This window comes from Mus musculus, chromosome 5, assembly GCF_000001635.26.
Source record: "Mus musculus strain C57BL/6J chromosome 5, GRCm38.p6 C57BL/6J".
Lineage (NCBI taxonomy): Eukaryota > Metazoa > Chordata > Mammalia > Rodentia > Muridae > Mus > Mus musculus.
In genome coordinates this window covers 102,853,837-102,867,555 of record NC_000071.6, presented here as the reverse complement: position 1 = coordinate 102,867,555, position 13,719 = coordinate 102,853,837, and the positions used below count along the sequence as shown (strand labels likewise).

Genomic DNA, 13,719 nt, shown 5'->3' with positions numbered 1-13,719 from the left:
GCATAAGATCAGTGAACACCCCGCACAGAAAACTGCATGGGCTAAAGAATCCGCCTGATTGAGATAAGGAATTGCTGTGTAGTTGTTGAGATTATGTTTTGAAAATCGCATAGTGACAAACCAAAGGGTTCACAGTGCTGTGTTACAACATTTCAAAAACCGTGATTCCAGTACTGTGCGTATCTAAATCCTGATGATCCGTATTTGTAAGTCTAAGTGTCTGCTGAAGCTATATGCTAGCTGTACCAAGAGATCATTGGATTATTGAATTTTAAAATATTAATCTCTCCTTTATTCTTTGATATTCTAAATCTTATGCAAAATGTAAATATAACTTTAACTGCATTTAAATTGAAATTTGATAACGTTTCATGCTGTTGAAATGTTAGTGTTTCAACTATCATTAGAAAAGCTACCCTTTTTTAAAGATATATTTATGTATTTATTTATTTGTTTATCTATCTATCTACCTCTCTCTCTATTTATTTATTTAATATATATGCATACACTGTAGCTATCTTCAGACACACCAGAAGAGGGCATTGGATCCCATTACAGATGGTTGTGAGCTACCATGTGGTTGCTGGGAATTGAACTTAGGACCTCTGGAAGAGCAGTCAGTGGTCTTAACCGCTGAACCATCTCTCCAGTCCCAGAAAAGCTACCTTAAAAAAAATCAAATGTTTAATAGTAGAGTTTTAGTATAATGAAGAGAGATTACAGGTGAAGAGTAACTTTCAGACTTTCCAGTTTTTAGCAAATATATCTTTACTGAACAAGGTGAAAACTAAATCCTATTAACTATTAAGAGTAACAATAATTAGAATAACCAGGGGAAGACATTTCATTGTTTAGTTTTTTAAATATTAATTTAATACCCTGCCATGATGGCGAATCTTGGTCATCAACTTGACTGAATCTGGAAACAGCTAAACTCTGAGCTGCCGTGCTGTCCAATGAGGGACTTCGTCAACTGGGTTGTTTGAAGCAGGAAGAACCACACCCAAACCCAAGCAACTTCTGGTGGAAGCCCAATTAAAAGGAGATAGAGGGGAACTTTGCTTGCTTGTCTTCAGTATTGCAGGTAAGCCCATCTACTCTGTTGCTGTGGCAGTCCTTCACTGATCTGAGCAGCAACCTACTTCTTCAGGATTCCGATGTAGACTGAAGGCCGGCAGCTCTCCAGGAGTTCTTCAGGCTGTCAGTGTCAGACTGGGACTGCTGAGACACCCAGCCTCAATAACTGAACAACTACAAGATCCTGTTTCTCAAGTGTGGGACAGCCATTGCAGACTACCTGGACGTCAGCCTGCTGTTCCTTTAGAGAACCCTGAGTTTTCATTTCACTCTCTAATTTGCTGGATACATTATGAGAAAGGTTTTCAAACACAAGCCCACATACCCTTACTCTATTATCATTTTCTGGGGAGAAAACTGGTATAGATTAACTTTAAATTATTATGTTCCCAGACAAGTCTCTTCACCTCTTATTGCAATCTGTAGAGACTTCTATATGTAAAATACCAGATCCAACAAGTTAACTTAAGGGGTCAATGAGGCAGAACGTTCAACCTGGAAAATATTCTCTATCTATAAGTGACATCCTTCTGGCACTCGCGGGACTCTGTTCCCCTAGCAAGGCAGCTCACAATCATGTTTGGCCACACACGTGTTGCCCTTGTTATTTCCTGTCCAGAGCACAGGTTTAGGAATCCCTCACCTCTTTCTAAAATTGGTTGCATCCATAAGTCTTCATCTACATGAACTACCACACCCTCATCACCGTTTCTAAGCATATTCGTATTTGTTATGTATTGAAACACTAGGAAAAAGAAAAGAAAAAAACAAAAAACAAAAACTCCAGAAGAGGATGGACCCTGGCTGTCTGTCCATCTGGCTGTTTCCACCTAAAACAGTGTTTAAGACAGAAGGCATCCAGAGATACCTGGCAAATGAATAAATGTTTCACATTGTCTCCCAAGGTGACTGTGGATAATAGATCCCACATCTACATTTCTATGATTTTATTAAGAGGTAATTCATTTTTCTTTCAATACCTTTTTAATCTGAGTAAGCCTTGATGTGCTTTTGCTTAATAATGGCCAGTGGATAGTACTCTGTCTAATTATGGGCCTAGTCCTTGTAGTTTACACAAGACCTAAGCTGTCATGAGAGGAGTCCCAGCACTGGCTAAAGGGAGAAGCCTCAAGCATACAGGAGCAGGCACACCATTCCACCAGCCATTAATGACTCTGGCCAGACCACCTTAGGCATCTGACTTTATTTATTAAAGCTCTCATGTACCACAGCTACACTAGATCACAACTAATACCACATAAACTAGAGATAGGATAACTCTGACGAGCATTGCCTCCAAAAAAGAATCTGAAGATACTAGTGTTTTAACAACTCACCCCCACCACCAAGTTCATCATGTTGTGTCATGTAGCTGAGGATACTGTAAGCCACCCATTACGGTACCATGTGAGCAAAAGTATACAACAAAATTGAACTCAAAACATCATGTGTGATTTTAAAATTCCTGGCTAAAACTTCTAAAGACTTCACAATACACAGATCCTCTTGGCAATGCAAACTGAGTCTTACATTTTTTCAGTTTGCATACACATGGTGTGCTTCATATAATAATAAATACATTTTGCATAAGATTGTTTTTATATAAAGGTTATATAGGTTTTCACTATAAGCCAGTAGTTGGTGAGAACTTAGTTTGAGACCACTTGCTATAGGGCACATCCATTCTTACAGGTGTGCCCTAGATTATATAGAATGTCCCTCCCATCTTCCATGTTAGCAAGGATTTAGAGCAAGAACTAAGGGACAAAAGCCCCTGGGCATTATATATTTGGCTGCAAGAAAATACCCAACGATGTGAACTAGAGGAAGGACTTGTTCTGGCTCACAGTTGGAGGATGCAGCCTTTGGCTCACAGTTGGAGGGTAGTCTATCATAAACAGGGTGGCACAGGGCAGGAACATAAAGTGGTGAGTCACTTTCTGTCCACATTCATTGTCAGGAAGCAGCTTGCTCTCTCCTTGTCTTTTAGGCTGGGATCCCTGGCCAGGGGAATGACTCCATCCACACTTGGGTAAGTCTTCTTCCTGCCCCATTTAACCTATTCTATAAACTCATTCCTCATCCACATGTCCAGAGCTTTGTTTCCATGGTGACTCTAAACCCCATCAGAGTGATGAGTAATATTAACCCTTCTGTCATGGGCGTATTATTTTCAAGAATTTTCCTATAATCTTACTGGCACATAGGTGTAAAGTCCATACCCTTCTTAGAATTAGAAACAATCACCCATGGAAGGAGTTACAGAGACAACTGTTTGGAGCTGAGACAAAAGGATGGACCATCTAGAGACTGCCATATCCAGGGATCCATCCCACAATTAGCCTCCAAACGATGACACCATTGCATACACTAGCAAGCGTTGGCTGAAAGGACCCTGATATAGCTGTCTCTTGTGAGACTAGGCCGGGGCCTAGCAAACACATAAGTGGATGCTCACAGTCAGCTATTGGATGGAACACAGGGCCCCCAGTGGAGGAGCTAGAGAATGTATCCAAGGAGCTAAAGAGATCTGCAACCCTGTAGGTGCAACAACATTATGAACTAACCAGTACCCCGGAGCTCTTGACTCTAGCTGCATATGTATCAAAAGATGGCCTAGTCGGCCATCACTAGAAAGAGAGGCCCATTGGACACACAAACTTTATATGCCCCAGTACAGGGGAATGCCAGGACCAAAAAAATGGGAATGGGTGGGTAGCGAAGTGGGGGGGAGAGTATGGGGGACTTTTGGGATAACATTCTAAATGTAATTGAGGAAAATACGTAATAATAAAAAATATATTAAAAAAACATTAAAAAGGGACGTAGGATGTTATTATTTTCTTATGAAGTCCATCACAGAAAGAGTTGCTTTTTGTCAGATTCCTTAGTAATTCAATGCTAATGCTGTAGACTTCCTCCAGCCGAGTTGCTACTTTTATGGTGTGGCTATTGCTCTCTAAGTAGCTGCTGCTCATCTTCAGGATATAGAGGAAGACACAGACCATCCTAGACACAGCACATGGATAGTCTTGTCCTCTGGTAGTTTTGAAATCATTTATTTATCTTTGCAGTTAATATTTCTCTCTCAAAGGGCACATGCAAAGTTTTATAAGTTATGGATAAAACCCTTGTGCAAAGGGAGGATTTCAATCAAATACGTAATCTCGATTTATTCTTTCTTTCATGTGTTATCATGTGCATTTTTTGGACCTGGAGACACACACCTCCAAATGCCCTGGCTTCTTATTATTTGGAGGCTGGGGAAACTTAGGATTAAGTGGGAAATCTCAACATTGGGACTGTGCCTGTGAAAGGGACAGAGAAACTCAGCTCACTCCTTCCCCTCTCTCCTCTCTCTCTCTCTCTCTCTCTCTCTCTTCTCTCTCTCTCCTCTCTCTTCTTTCTCTCTTTCTCTCTCTTATGTCTCTGTTTCTCTCTCTATTTCTCTCTGTGTGTTTGTGTGTGTGTGCATGTATGTGTCTGTCTGTCTGTCTGTCTGTCTGTCTGTCTGTCTGTCTGTCAGCCTTAGCTATACATGGACAGCTGTGCTCCACCCTGCCTCTCCATCACCAAATGCTTCTTATCTCAGGCTTATGAAACACCAACCTGTCACAGATTGACACAGATGTAGAAAGTGTTCTACCGTCTTTGACCATTCAATTCCCAGATAAAAGACAACACACCTTTTATATTAATAATAAGCCTCAATCAGCACTGGAGCTGGACAGATATCTACCCTCTATGCTATTATGCCTACTTCCTATCAGTTACCCTAAGGTATAACTTGCTATATTCTATGTGGGCTGCTGTTAAATCCAATTGGCCAGCCCTTATGGCCATGCTTTGAAAATATTTACCCCATGGCATCTTCTGTTCTCTCGACAGTCTCTCTCTCCCATCTGCCCCATGGTTCTCCTCAGATCCCAAGCCCGAGAACCCCCAAATCCTACCTATCTCAATTCTGCCCAGCTAGAAGCTGTAGGCATCTTTATTCGTCAATGAGGAAAAACTTGGGGGGACAAAGTCACATATTGGGTCTACTTGGGGATTTTCTAGTCCCTGGAGGCAACCAGGCCTTGGGGGTTGGGGGGGGGGTATTCAGCATTGCAGCACACAAAAAAAAAGACCAAACCTCAACATGACACATCTAAAGGATGAGAGCCAGATCAGCCTTCCTTTGAAGTTGGTTGTCTCAGACATTGTTGTAGCAAGAGAAACTTAATGAAGTGTGTTAGCATAAAACTATCATTCCTCTAAATTTCAAGGTCTCTATATAATATTTTATTGTATCAAATGAACCATTGTTTCATTAATAATCTCTTGGGGGATAGGTTTACTATTATAAAAATTGATAATAAACAATTATGTATGGAAGTTGGTGGCTTAAGAGCATATCCTGCCTTTGCAGAACTCTGGGGTGTAGTTTCCAGCACCCATGTTGAATGGATCACAACTGCCTGTAACTTGACTCCATGTTCTTTTGGACTTGACATGTACCTGAACTCACATGTTTATAGTCTCTTACACAGACACACATGTATATACATAATTAGAAATAAATCTTTTTAAAAAACCAACTCATTTTAAAAATCTTAGTTCAATCAGTTTCAGGAGGGCTATAACAAAGTGCACTCTTGTCGATATTAGAGTTTATACCCCAATACATGCTGTCAGGGCTGAGAGTGATCATCATGTGTAGCTCTGCTAGCAGGACGATGAGGTGAGCATGTCTGTACTCTTGGTGTGAACACACTATCAATGATGCTTCCTTCCCCACAGGATGTCTCTACTCCCGTCTGTCCTGTGGAGCTGAGTCTGCCACATTAGTGTGAGGTTTTGGAGTGATTATAGAAGGCACTTGTGATGGTTTGAATATGCTTGGCCCATGGAGTGGTGCTATTACAAGGTGTGGCCCTGTTGTAGTGGGTGTGTCCCTGTGGGTGTGGCTTTAAGATCCTCATCCTAGGTGCCTGGAAGTAAGTCTTCCACTAGCAGCCTTCAGATGAAGATGTAGAGCTCTCAGCTCCTCCTGCACCATGTCTGCCCGGATGCTGCCATGTTCCTGCCTTGATGATAATGGATTGAACCTCTGAACCTGTAAGCCAGCCCCAATTAAATGTTATCCTTGTAAGAGTTGCCTTGGTCATGGTGTCTGTTCACAGCAGTAAAACCCAAACCAAGACAGTACTACTGAGGAAATTCTGTCTTCAAATATGCTAGGATAAAGGGGCATACTTCTACTTTCAGAATGTAAACGTTTCTGTCACATAATGACAGGGAGATAAGAGATTATTTTTCTATTAAGTTTTAAAGTGAAAGAAGACCATTCACAAAGTATCAACAATGAGGCTGTCCGGGATCCTCAACAAAATATCAACAATAAAGGCTCTCAGGGATCCTCAACAAAATATCAACAATGAAGGGATCTCAGGGATACTTAATAGTTTCATGTCTGGAAGTTTTACTATTTTTCAAATTTCACAATATTGTACTCCTTGTGACTTTATGAATAAGTCCCAGACTAAGACAGAGAAATGTTTATTTTTAAATATAATAATATTGTTAAAGTAATGTAAACTACATCGCCAATGCCTATATCTTCATTTCACTGAAAAGCAAAAACTTTCTAAAAGATATATAAGATATTTATTTTCCCAAAATAAAAGGTTAATATGATTTGAATTCTACTATGGAGGCCAAGACTGGGTAATCACTTTAAGATGAAGCAAAGCAAATGGCTGGGACAAATATGGAAATTGCTACAAACTTTCCTCTGTTACTCAGTAAAATTAAGTCCAAATCATGCTGCCAAATCCAATAATCTACTCTCTGCATATCTACCACATCAGTCATCAGACAGCCCACGGCAGGCAGCCCTTTGCCCAGGCTGAGTGTCTCATGAAGGATGGTCAGTCAAGCTGTGGCCTGTCCAACATACCTGTCGAAGGAGGGCTTCTCTCCACAGTCGAACGCATCCTGGAGCTCCTTGACCAGGTTCGCCTGGCCCGGCAGCCGGAAGAGGCCTTCTTCCTTCAGCCCCCGCTGTCGGATGAAGTCCACACACTGCTCCACCAGCATGGGTGCCAGCCGGTTCCCGTACCTCTTTTCATATCGGACTGTGTCTTCCAGTTTCTGTCCAAAAATACCTGGGAGAAGAAGAGATCACAGAAGAAAAAAAAATTTTTTTTCCTACTCATTCATTGCTGTTTTCTTTTCAAACTCATTGTAAAGGTCCCGGGTTGGAACTGTGGCGCATGTCCGATGTTTGCTCTTTCCCGCTGATGTACAACCAAACTCACCACACACACTCATCCAATAGATCCCCGGGCTTTCCTTCTGCTACACCTTCCTGGGATAGTCTAGGCTTGGATAAAAAGGAAGCTGAAAACTCCTGAGTTTCATAAAGGGAGAAGAAAAGCAAATGTTATACGTGGAAATTGTGCAAGGCTCAAGAAGCCTTATTCAGCAGCCATTAACTCGAAGATCTGATGATAAGGACAGCTGGCTTTGCTCCCATCTGTTATATCATTTATTTGCGGACTCATAGTGCAGAGTCATCACATTCCAGGTGATAAAACATCTTGCGGTTGAGGAGTGTATTCTTAGCCCCGGTAGAAACGGCGCCAACGCACAAAGAAATTCTACCCGTGGTATCAAACCTAGCACAAATGGAGTTCACCTACTCGTTTTAGAAGAGCAGGAAGTGGCATTTTCCGGGGGCAATGGAGATAGCAGCAGGTGACAGGGGGATGATGGAGCCTCCTTTGTAGAATTTAGAACAAGCAGTTCATGGATAATGGTGTGGCAAACAGTATTTAATAATTCAGCAGCCATTCACATGCCTGTTTGCTCTTGACATTTCTACTTTAGAAGGCAGGAAATAAAATGCTTCTCCCACTTCCCTACAGCAGGGTGGTCCTGTCCTATACTGCAGCCTGGGAAGAGTTGGGAAGCTCTTCTGAATATGCTTTTCTTCTTGAAAAGAATTCTAGCTGGGTATCTCAGTTAACTGCTTCCTTTTTTTCTTTTTTCTTTTTTAATGGCTTGTCTAAGGAGCTGGAAGTGGAGAAGGACCAGGCACAGAAATCAAAAGAAGGTAACTGACACTGGGTTGCAGCGAAAACTGGCATTGACCACAAGAAGTAATGAGTTATAACTACCATGGGATCAAGAATTACCAGTAATAACTATAGGAAGTGGAGAGATAGGATCTGGCTTGCTCCTTAGACGTTAAAGTCATCAATAGATTTTTAAAAATTAATATTGAACTGATAAACATGTAAAAAACATGCATACTTAAGGGCCATTGTATACTTTAATACATGCATACACTATTCAATGTTTAAAGAAAGTGTGTACATTCTCTTAAACATTTGTCATGCTTTTATGATGAAAATATGAAATTCCTTCCTCTGATTTTTTGTGGGGTTTTTTGTGCTTTATTTTTGTTTTTGTTTTGTTTTTATTGTTGTTTTTCTTTTCTTTCCTTGGGACTCACCCTGTAGACCAAGCAGTTCTTCATCTCAGAGATCACCTGCCTCTCCCTCCCGAGTGCTGGAATTAAAGGTGTGCCACCAGGCTTGTACCCAGCTCATTCTGTTTCTGTCCTAGGTGATGGCCACCTACACTGGCTGCCCTAGCAGACTCTTGCCCATCCCGGCCATAACTCAGTGTGGTTCATCAGACTCTCCATCACTTCCTCCTGTCCAGTCTTCTCAGCCTCTGGTACCCACCACTGTACTCTTAAGGCCTAAGAGAGCAACATTTCTGCATTTCACACATGAGTGATAGCGTGTGATATTGGATTGTCTGTGTGGTTTTGTTTCACTTAACATAATTATTTCCAATTTCATCCATCTTTTTGCAAAGGGCAGGATTTCATGCTTTATAGCTGAACAGCATTCCTGCATTTCTTTCTATACGTAACATACTTTTCTTATTAAGTAGTTGAAGAAACCTTGGAGGTTTCACTATGGTATAAGGTATTACAATGAACAGGGGCAGGCTAACATGCTAATAATTTCTTTGGGATATATACATGTATACATATATAGATATACACACATATTCATATATACATGCATGTATGTATATGAACATATATGATTGATACAGCATATGGTGGTTTTATTCTTAACTTCTTGAGAAAACACAGTGTTATCATACTGTCTGCATGAAGTAATAACCACACCAATCTGTGCAAGGGCTACTCTTTCCCTCAATTTTGGCCAGCACCCACTTGTCCTCTTCTGGACTTTTGATACAACCATTACTGGCTTGAAGTAATAGCTCATTGTGGTTTTGCTTTGCATTCTCCTGATGACTAATGATGTTGAGCCTTTTTACAGATATCTATTGGTATTTCAGTTCTCTTTTTAAATATCTTAAATATTTAGATATCTTAAACAGAAAGAAATATTTCTCTTTTAATGTCCTGAAGTGGTTCCCTGTGTTTTCTTCTTGTAGTTTTACAAATTACAGTACTAGATTTAAGTCTTTAGTTTAATTGGTGATAATTTTTGTAGCTGGTTAGATGTGAGGATTTGGTTTCATTCTCCTACATACTTGAATATCCAATTTTGCCAGTTAATGCCTTTCTCTTTTGATAACTATGGGCTTGATCTGAAGCCATAAAACTTCTACTTTGTCTAAGATAGCTGTTGAGAGGCAAGGCTTTGCTGTTGTTTGGTGACTCAGTATAAATGTTAGATTTGGCTTCTGTTTGGTTTTGTGAAGAAACTGAATGGGTTTTCATTGAATCTGTGCCTGACTTTAGAAGCATGGACATTTCTGTTAAGTCTCCTGATCCATGAACAGGTACTATCTTTCTGTTTGTCTCTAAAACCTTCTTTCCTTATTATTTCATTGTGGAGATCCATCACCTCTCTGGCTAAATGTATTGCTAACTACTTTCCCTGTTCACACAATTATTCTGTCACTGCTGTCAATGGAACACTACTTCTGTGTTAAAGTGATATCATAGCAGTCTTTGGCAGAGTTGGCTCAGCCTGGCAGTGGTGGTGCATGCCTTTAATCTCAGCATTTGGGAGGCAGAGGCAGGCGTTTCTGAGTTTGAGGCCAGTCTGGTCTGTAGAGTGAATTTCAAGACAGTCAGGGCTACAAGAGAAACCCTGTTTCAAAAAAAAAAAAAAAAAAAAAAAAAAAAAAAAAAAAAACTCCCCCCCCCAAAAAAAAGAAAAAACAAAACAAAAACAAAAAACAAACCAAGAGTTGACTCTGATCATAATTACAGGATCTGGGCTGAATGGATAACAGAGAGCCTGGGGGTGAAGTGCTAAAACTCACACACCAATAGGATCTTCCTCGGGGAAGGCTTTAAATATGAGAAAAACAAGTCTCCCTTTGTTAAAGGATAATTAAACCATTAGCCCGGCATTTTTATAAGTTGCAACACAACCAGACATTTAGCCCATTGGTGTGATCATCTAGGAGATAGTCTAATGCATTAAAGACAAGGTTTACAGATTGTTCATGGATGCAAAACATGGCCTCTTTGTGGCTTCTTTGAAAATAAAGGCTCAGTTTGACGCTTTGATGCTATCCTGTCAAAATTCCAAAAACAGAGTTTCAAGCGGCTGCTAGGTCATTTCAATACAAAGTGTCAATATTGGGAAATAAACTTTGTGTCTGTGAGGTTTTACTCTGATCATTAGATACAGAGCGGTAAATATATGACAGGGGTTTTCTTTCCAAATCCAGTAGAGACCCCAAGAAAGCCACTTTCTTTCAACTCTTATGTGCACCACAGGTGAACCACACTCTCAGGAGATAGCTGTGTTCAGCAGTAGAGTAAATTCATGTTTCCAAGCTCTCAGAACTTCTTTCTGACAATGGTTCAGGAGATGTTAAAGGGAGAGCTGGTCTGTCTTGGCTGTGTGTCACCTTGAGTTGTTTGAGCATGAAGGCTTGTCTTTACATTAATATAAGAATTTCCTTAGAAATCACGGTAAGAAACGCATGCCTATTACGCTATTACATACCATATATTATGCCTATTACACTAGTACATACCATATACTAAGTCCCTGAAAGGCATTCTTTCCCTTCTGCAAGATATTCTGAGCAGCTATTGTATCTATTCGTATGTGGGGAAATGGTGTCAGAGAGATTCAATAAGTTGTTTGGGTCACAGCTCCCATGACAGAAGGTAAGTGTGCCTCTGTCCAGAGTATTCCCTGTAAACCTTCACTCACCTCCCTTATCACACTTGTCACGAGTCTTCATTTTCTGATAATTTAAAGTATTAGAAAGTCTTCCCAGTGAGCCCAGAAGCCTGCTCTAAAGAGTGATAATAAGCAAGTCCTGTAGGTCCGGAATTTTACCAGGCATTTGTCTACATTCTCATTTAATCTCACAGGACCCGGGGGGCAGGCACCACCTCCACTGCCGTTTTCCAGATGACTTACCAAGGAACTTGTCAAAAGGCAACAAAGCTAGTGAACAGGGAAGCCGATGCGTTCACGGCTGAGGAATCTCAGAGTCACGTGGGCTCAGTTGCTTATACAATCCTTCTTAGTGTGGAGAGTTGCCACAAAGCATGTGGAAAAGAAACCCTCCATTTCCTAGCTATCGTATCCCAGCCCTTCTCCTCACGCCAAGGAGAGAGGGGCTCAGAACACCAAAAATGTCTAAGTCGGAGGAAAAAGTAGAACAAAAAGAAACAAATGGAGAAAGACCTCTGGTATTTCAGAGAGGATGTCGCCCAGAGATTTCATTTCTGTCACCAGAAAATTATACACATGGCAATAAACCATATAAAAGAGATGAAAACTGTAGACACTGTCCATATGATGTGCAATCCCTGTGAGGAAATGCTAGTTTGCTGCTGGTAGAACTGGTCTTGCAAAGGAGAGAAAAAACTGCCAATAAGTACAGACTGTATCAGCAGCTCTGGAATAGAATGGATCTATTATCTCTGGCTCCCTATGGGAGGTATGAGCTATCTCCTCTGTAAACTTGAACTTCAAGAGAGAGAGAGAGATCACTGATGGGAAAGGGTACATAATAATAATTAATAATTAATAATAATAGAAAGAGTAGCTGATTTAAAATTTTGTTTGGGGAGCTATCCAATTTCAAATATCAAAATTAATAAAAAGGAGCAAGCTCATGTGTGCCCTCGCGTCATTTATTAGGAGATTATGAACAAGATTTTTTTTTCCTGTGTGTGAATCATGCGAAGGGCCCCAGGAATGGTCACTTTAGAGTCTCAGTGAGGATTCACTCCTCAATAATACTGCCCCTGGCCCATCTGACTGACACTGGTGTATCCTCCTTACTCGCTGGGGTCCTCTCCGAGGAGCCGACTCTTTCCTGGACTGAAAAAGCAGATCAAGCAGATGAACGTAACTCTATGTCAGGAAGGTGTGAGCACTGCACCTGGAGCTGACCCCCTCTCCTTCACATGGGGTTTATGGTTGAAGAGTGAGAACCAGCCATCCACAGAGAACACATGATCAGATACATATAGTCAGACTCCACCCATGAGAGGCATTAATAAACTTCAACTGCACTCTGGACCCCGTAGCTGCCCACTTTCCTTCTCATTCCTGCTGTGGTATAACTAGTTTCACTGTCACCTCTGTCTACATTGAAGTGATTGCCATTCGACCAGTGCCCTGTCACTGTATGAAACTTTTGTTGTCCTATACTTAGCAACACTTTCTAAGTCACTAGATCGTTGTCATCTTCATTCAGTATTTTTGTTGATTCATGACTCATTCTGTCCTTTTTGAAACTTGCAGCCCCACTCTTCCTCCTAGCCCTTTCCTGTCTCAGGATTCTGGCCTCTCAGATGTCTCCATGTCTCCTATGACCCTTTCCCATAATGCAGTAATTGTCAGAATTCTGCTCTCAGTTGTGCTCACTTCACTGCCTATATCTCCTCTGTTGGTCCTGGTGTGGTTCTACAGGTGCCAGCTCTTCCTGAGTTTCTATGTCAGGTTGGGCTAGTCAACATGCTTTGCCACATTTACGTGCCTATTTGACCCTTCAACACCAATATCTCTAAACGCTTTCACTCCCCTCCCCTTCTTCTGAGATAAGATCTTGCTATGAAACCCAGGCCGGCCTCAAACCTGTTCTCTTACCTCACTCTTTCCATCTCTCTACACCCAACCCACTTCTGACTAAACAGGTTGCAAGTATGAACGCCTGTAAACTATAACTGGTGCAAATCTGGCAGATTTAACAAAAGCTAAACCAATTTTTCTTTCAACCTTCTTTGACTCCCCGTATCTTTTCTTCCTTTGATTTAAGTTTTATTGAATTAAGATGAGAAAAGATACATAATTTCAATTTATCTGAATTAGACCCTGGGTGCAAACTCTGCAGCCATCCTCACCACACCCAGAAGCAGCTCCAACATGCCCAGGATCAGAGGACCAGAGGTGAGGAGGACACATCTGTCCCCAACACTGGGAATAACTGGGACTGGTGGGACCCAGGCATGCAAAAACTCCTGCCAGACCAGTGACACTGGTTCCTTTCAGACCTTGGACGCAAGCTCCACAGCCAGCCCCACCTAGAGGCAGCTCCACTCCCTGGAGCTCTAACATGCCCAGGATCCCAGGATCCCAGGATCCCAGGAGCTTGGTCATACCAGAATCTCAAGGTCCC

The 13,719-nt window shown here is 41.3% G+C and overlaps 1 protein-coding gene across 10 annotated transcripts in view; it reads right to left on the bottom strand.

The window, feature by feature from the left end:
• Positions 1–13,719, bottom strand: part of Arhgap24 (Rho GTPase activating protein 24) — a 697,838-nt gene that overhangs the window by 37,480 nt on the left and 646,639 nt on the right. For 9 of the 10 annotated variants that reach the window (XM_006534888.2, NM_029270.2, NM_146161.3 and 6 more), the window contains one exon: positions 7,019–7,226. In XM_006534888.2, the coding sequence (XP_006534951.1) occupies positions 7,019–7,226 (208 nt within the window). Of the gene's footprint in view, positions 1–7,018; positions 7,227–7,379; positions 7,408–13,719 lie in introns of those variants that run through there. The other variant, XM_006534892.3, reaches the window with a different exon arrangement.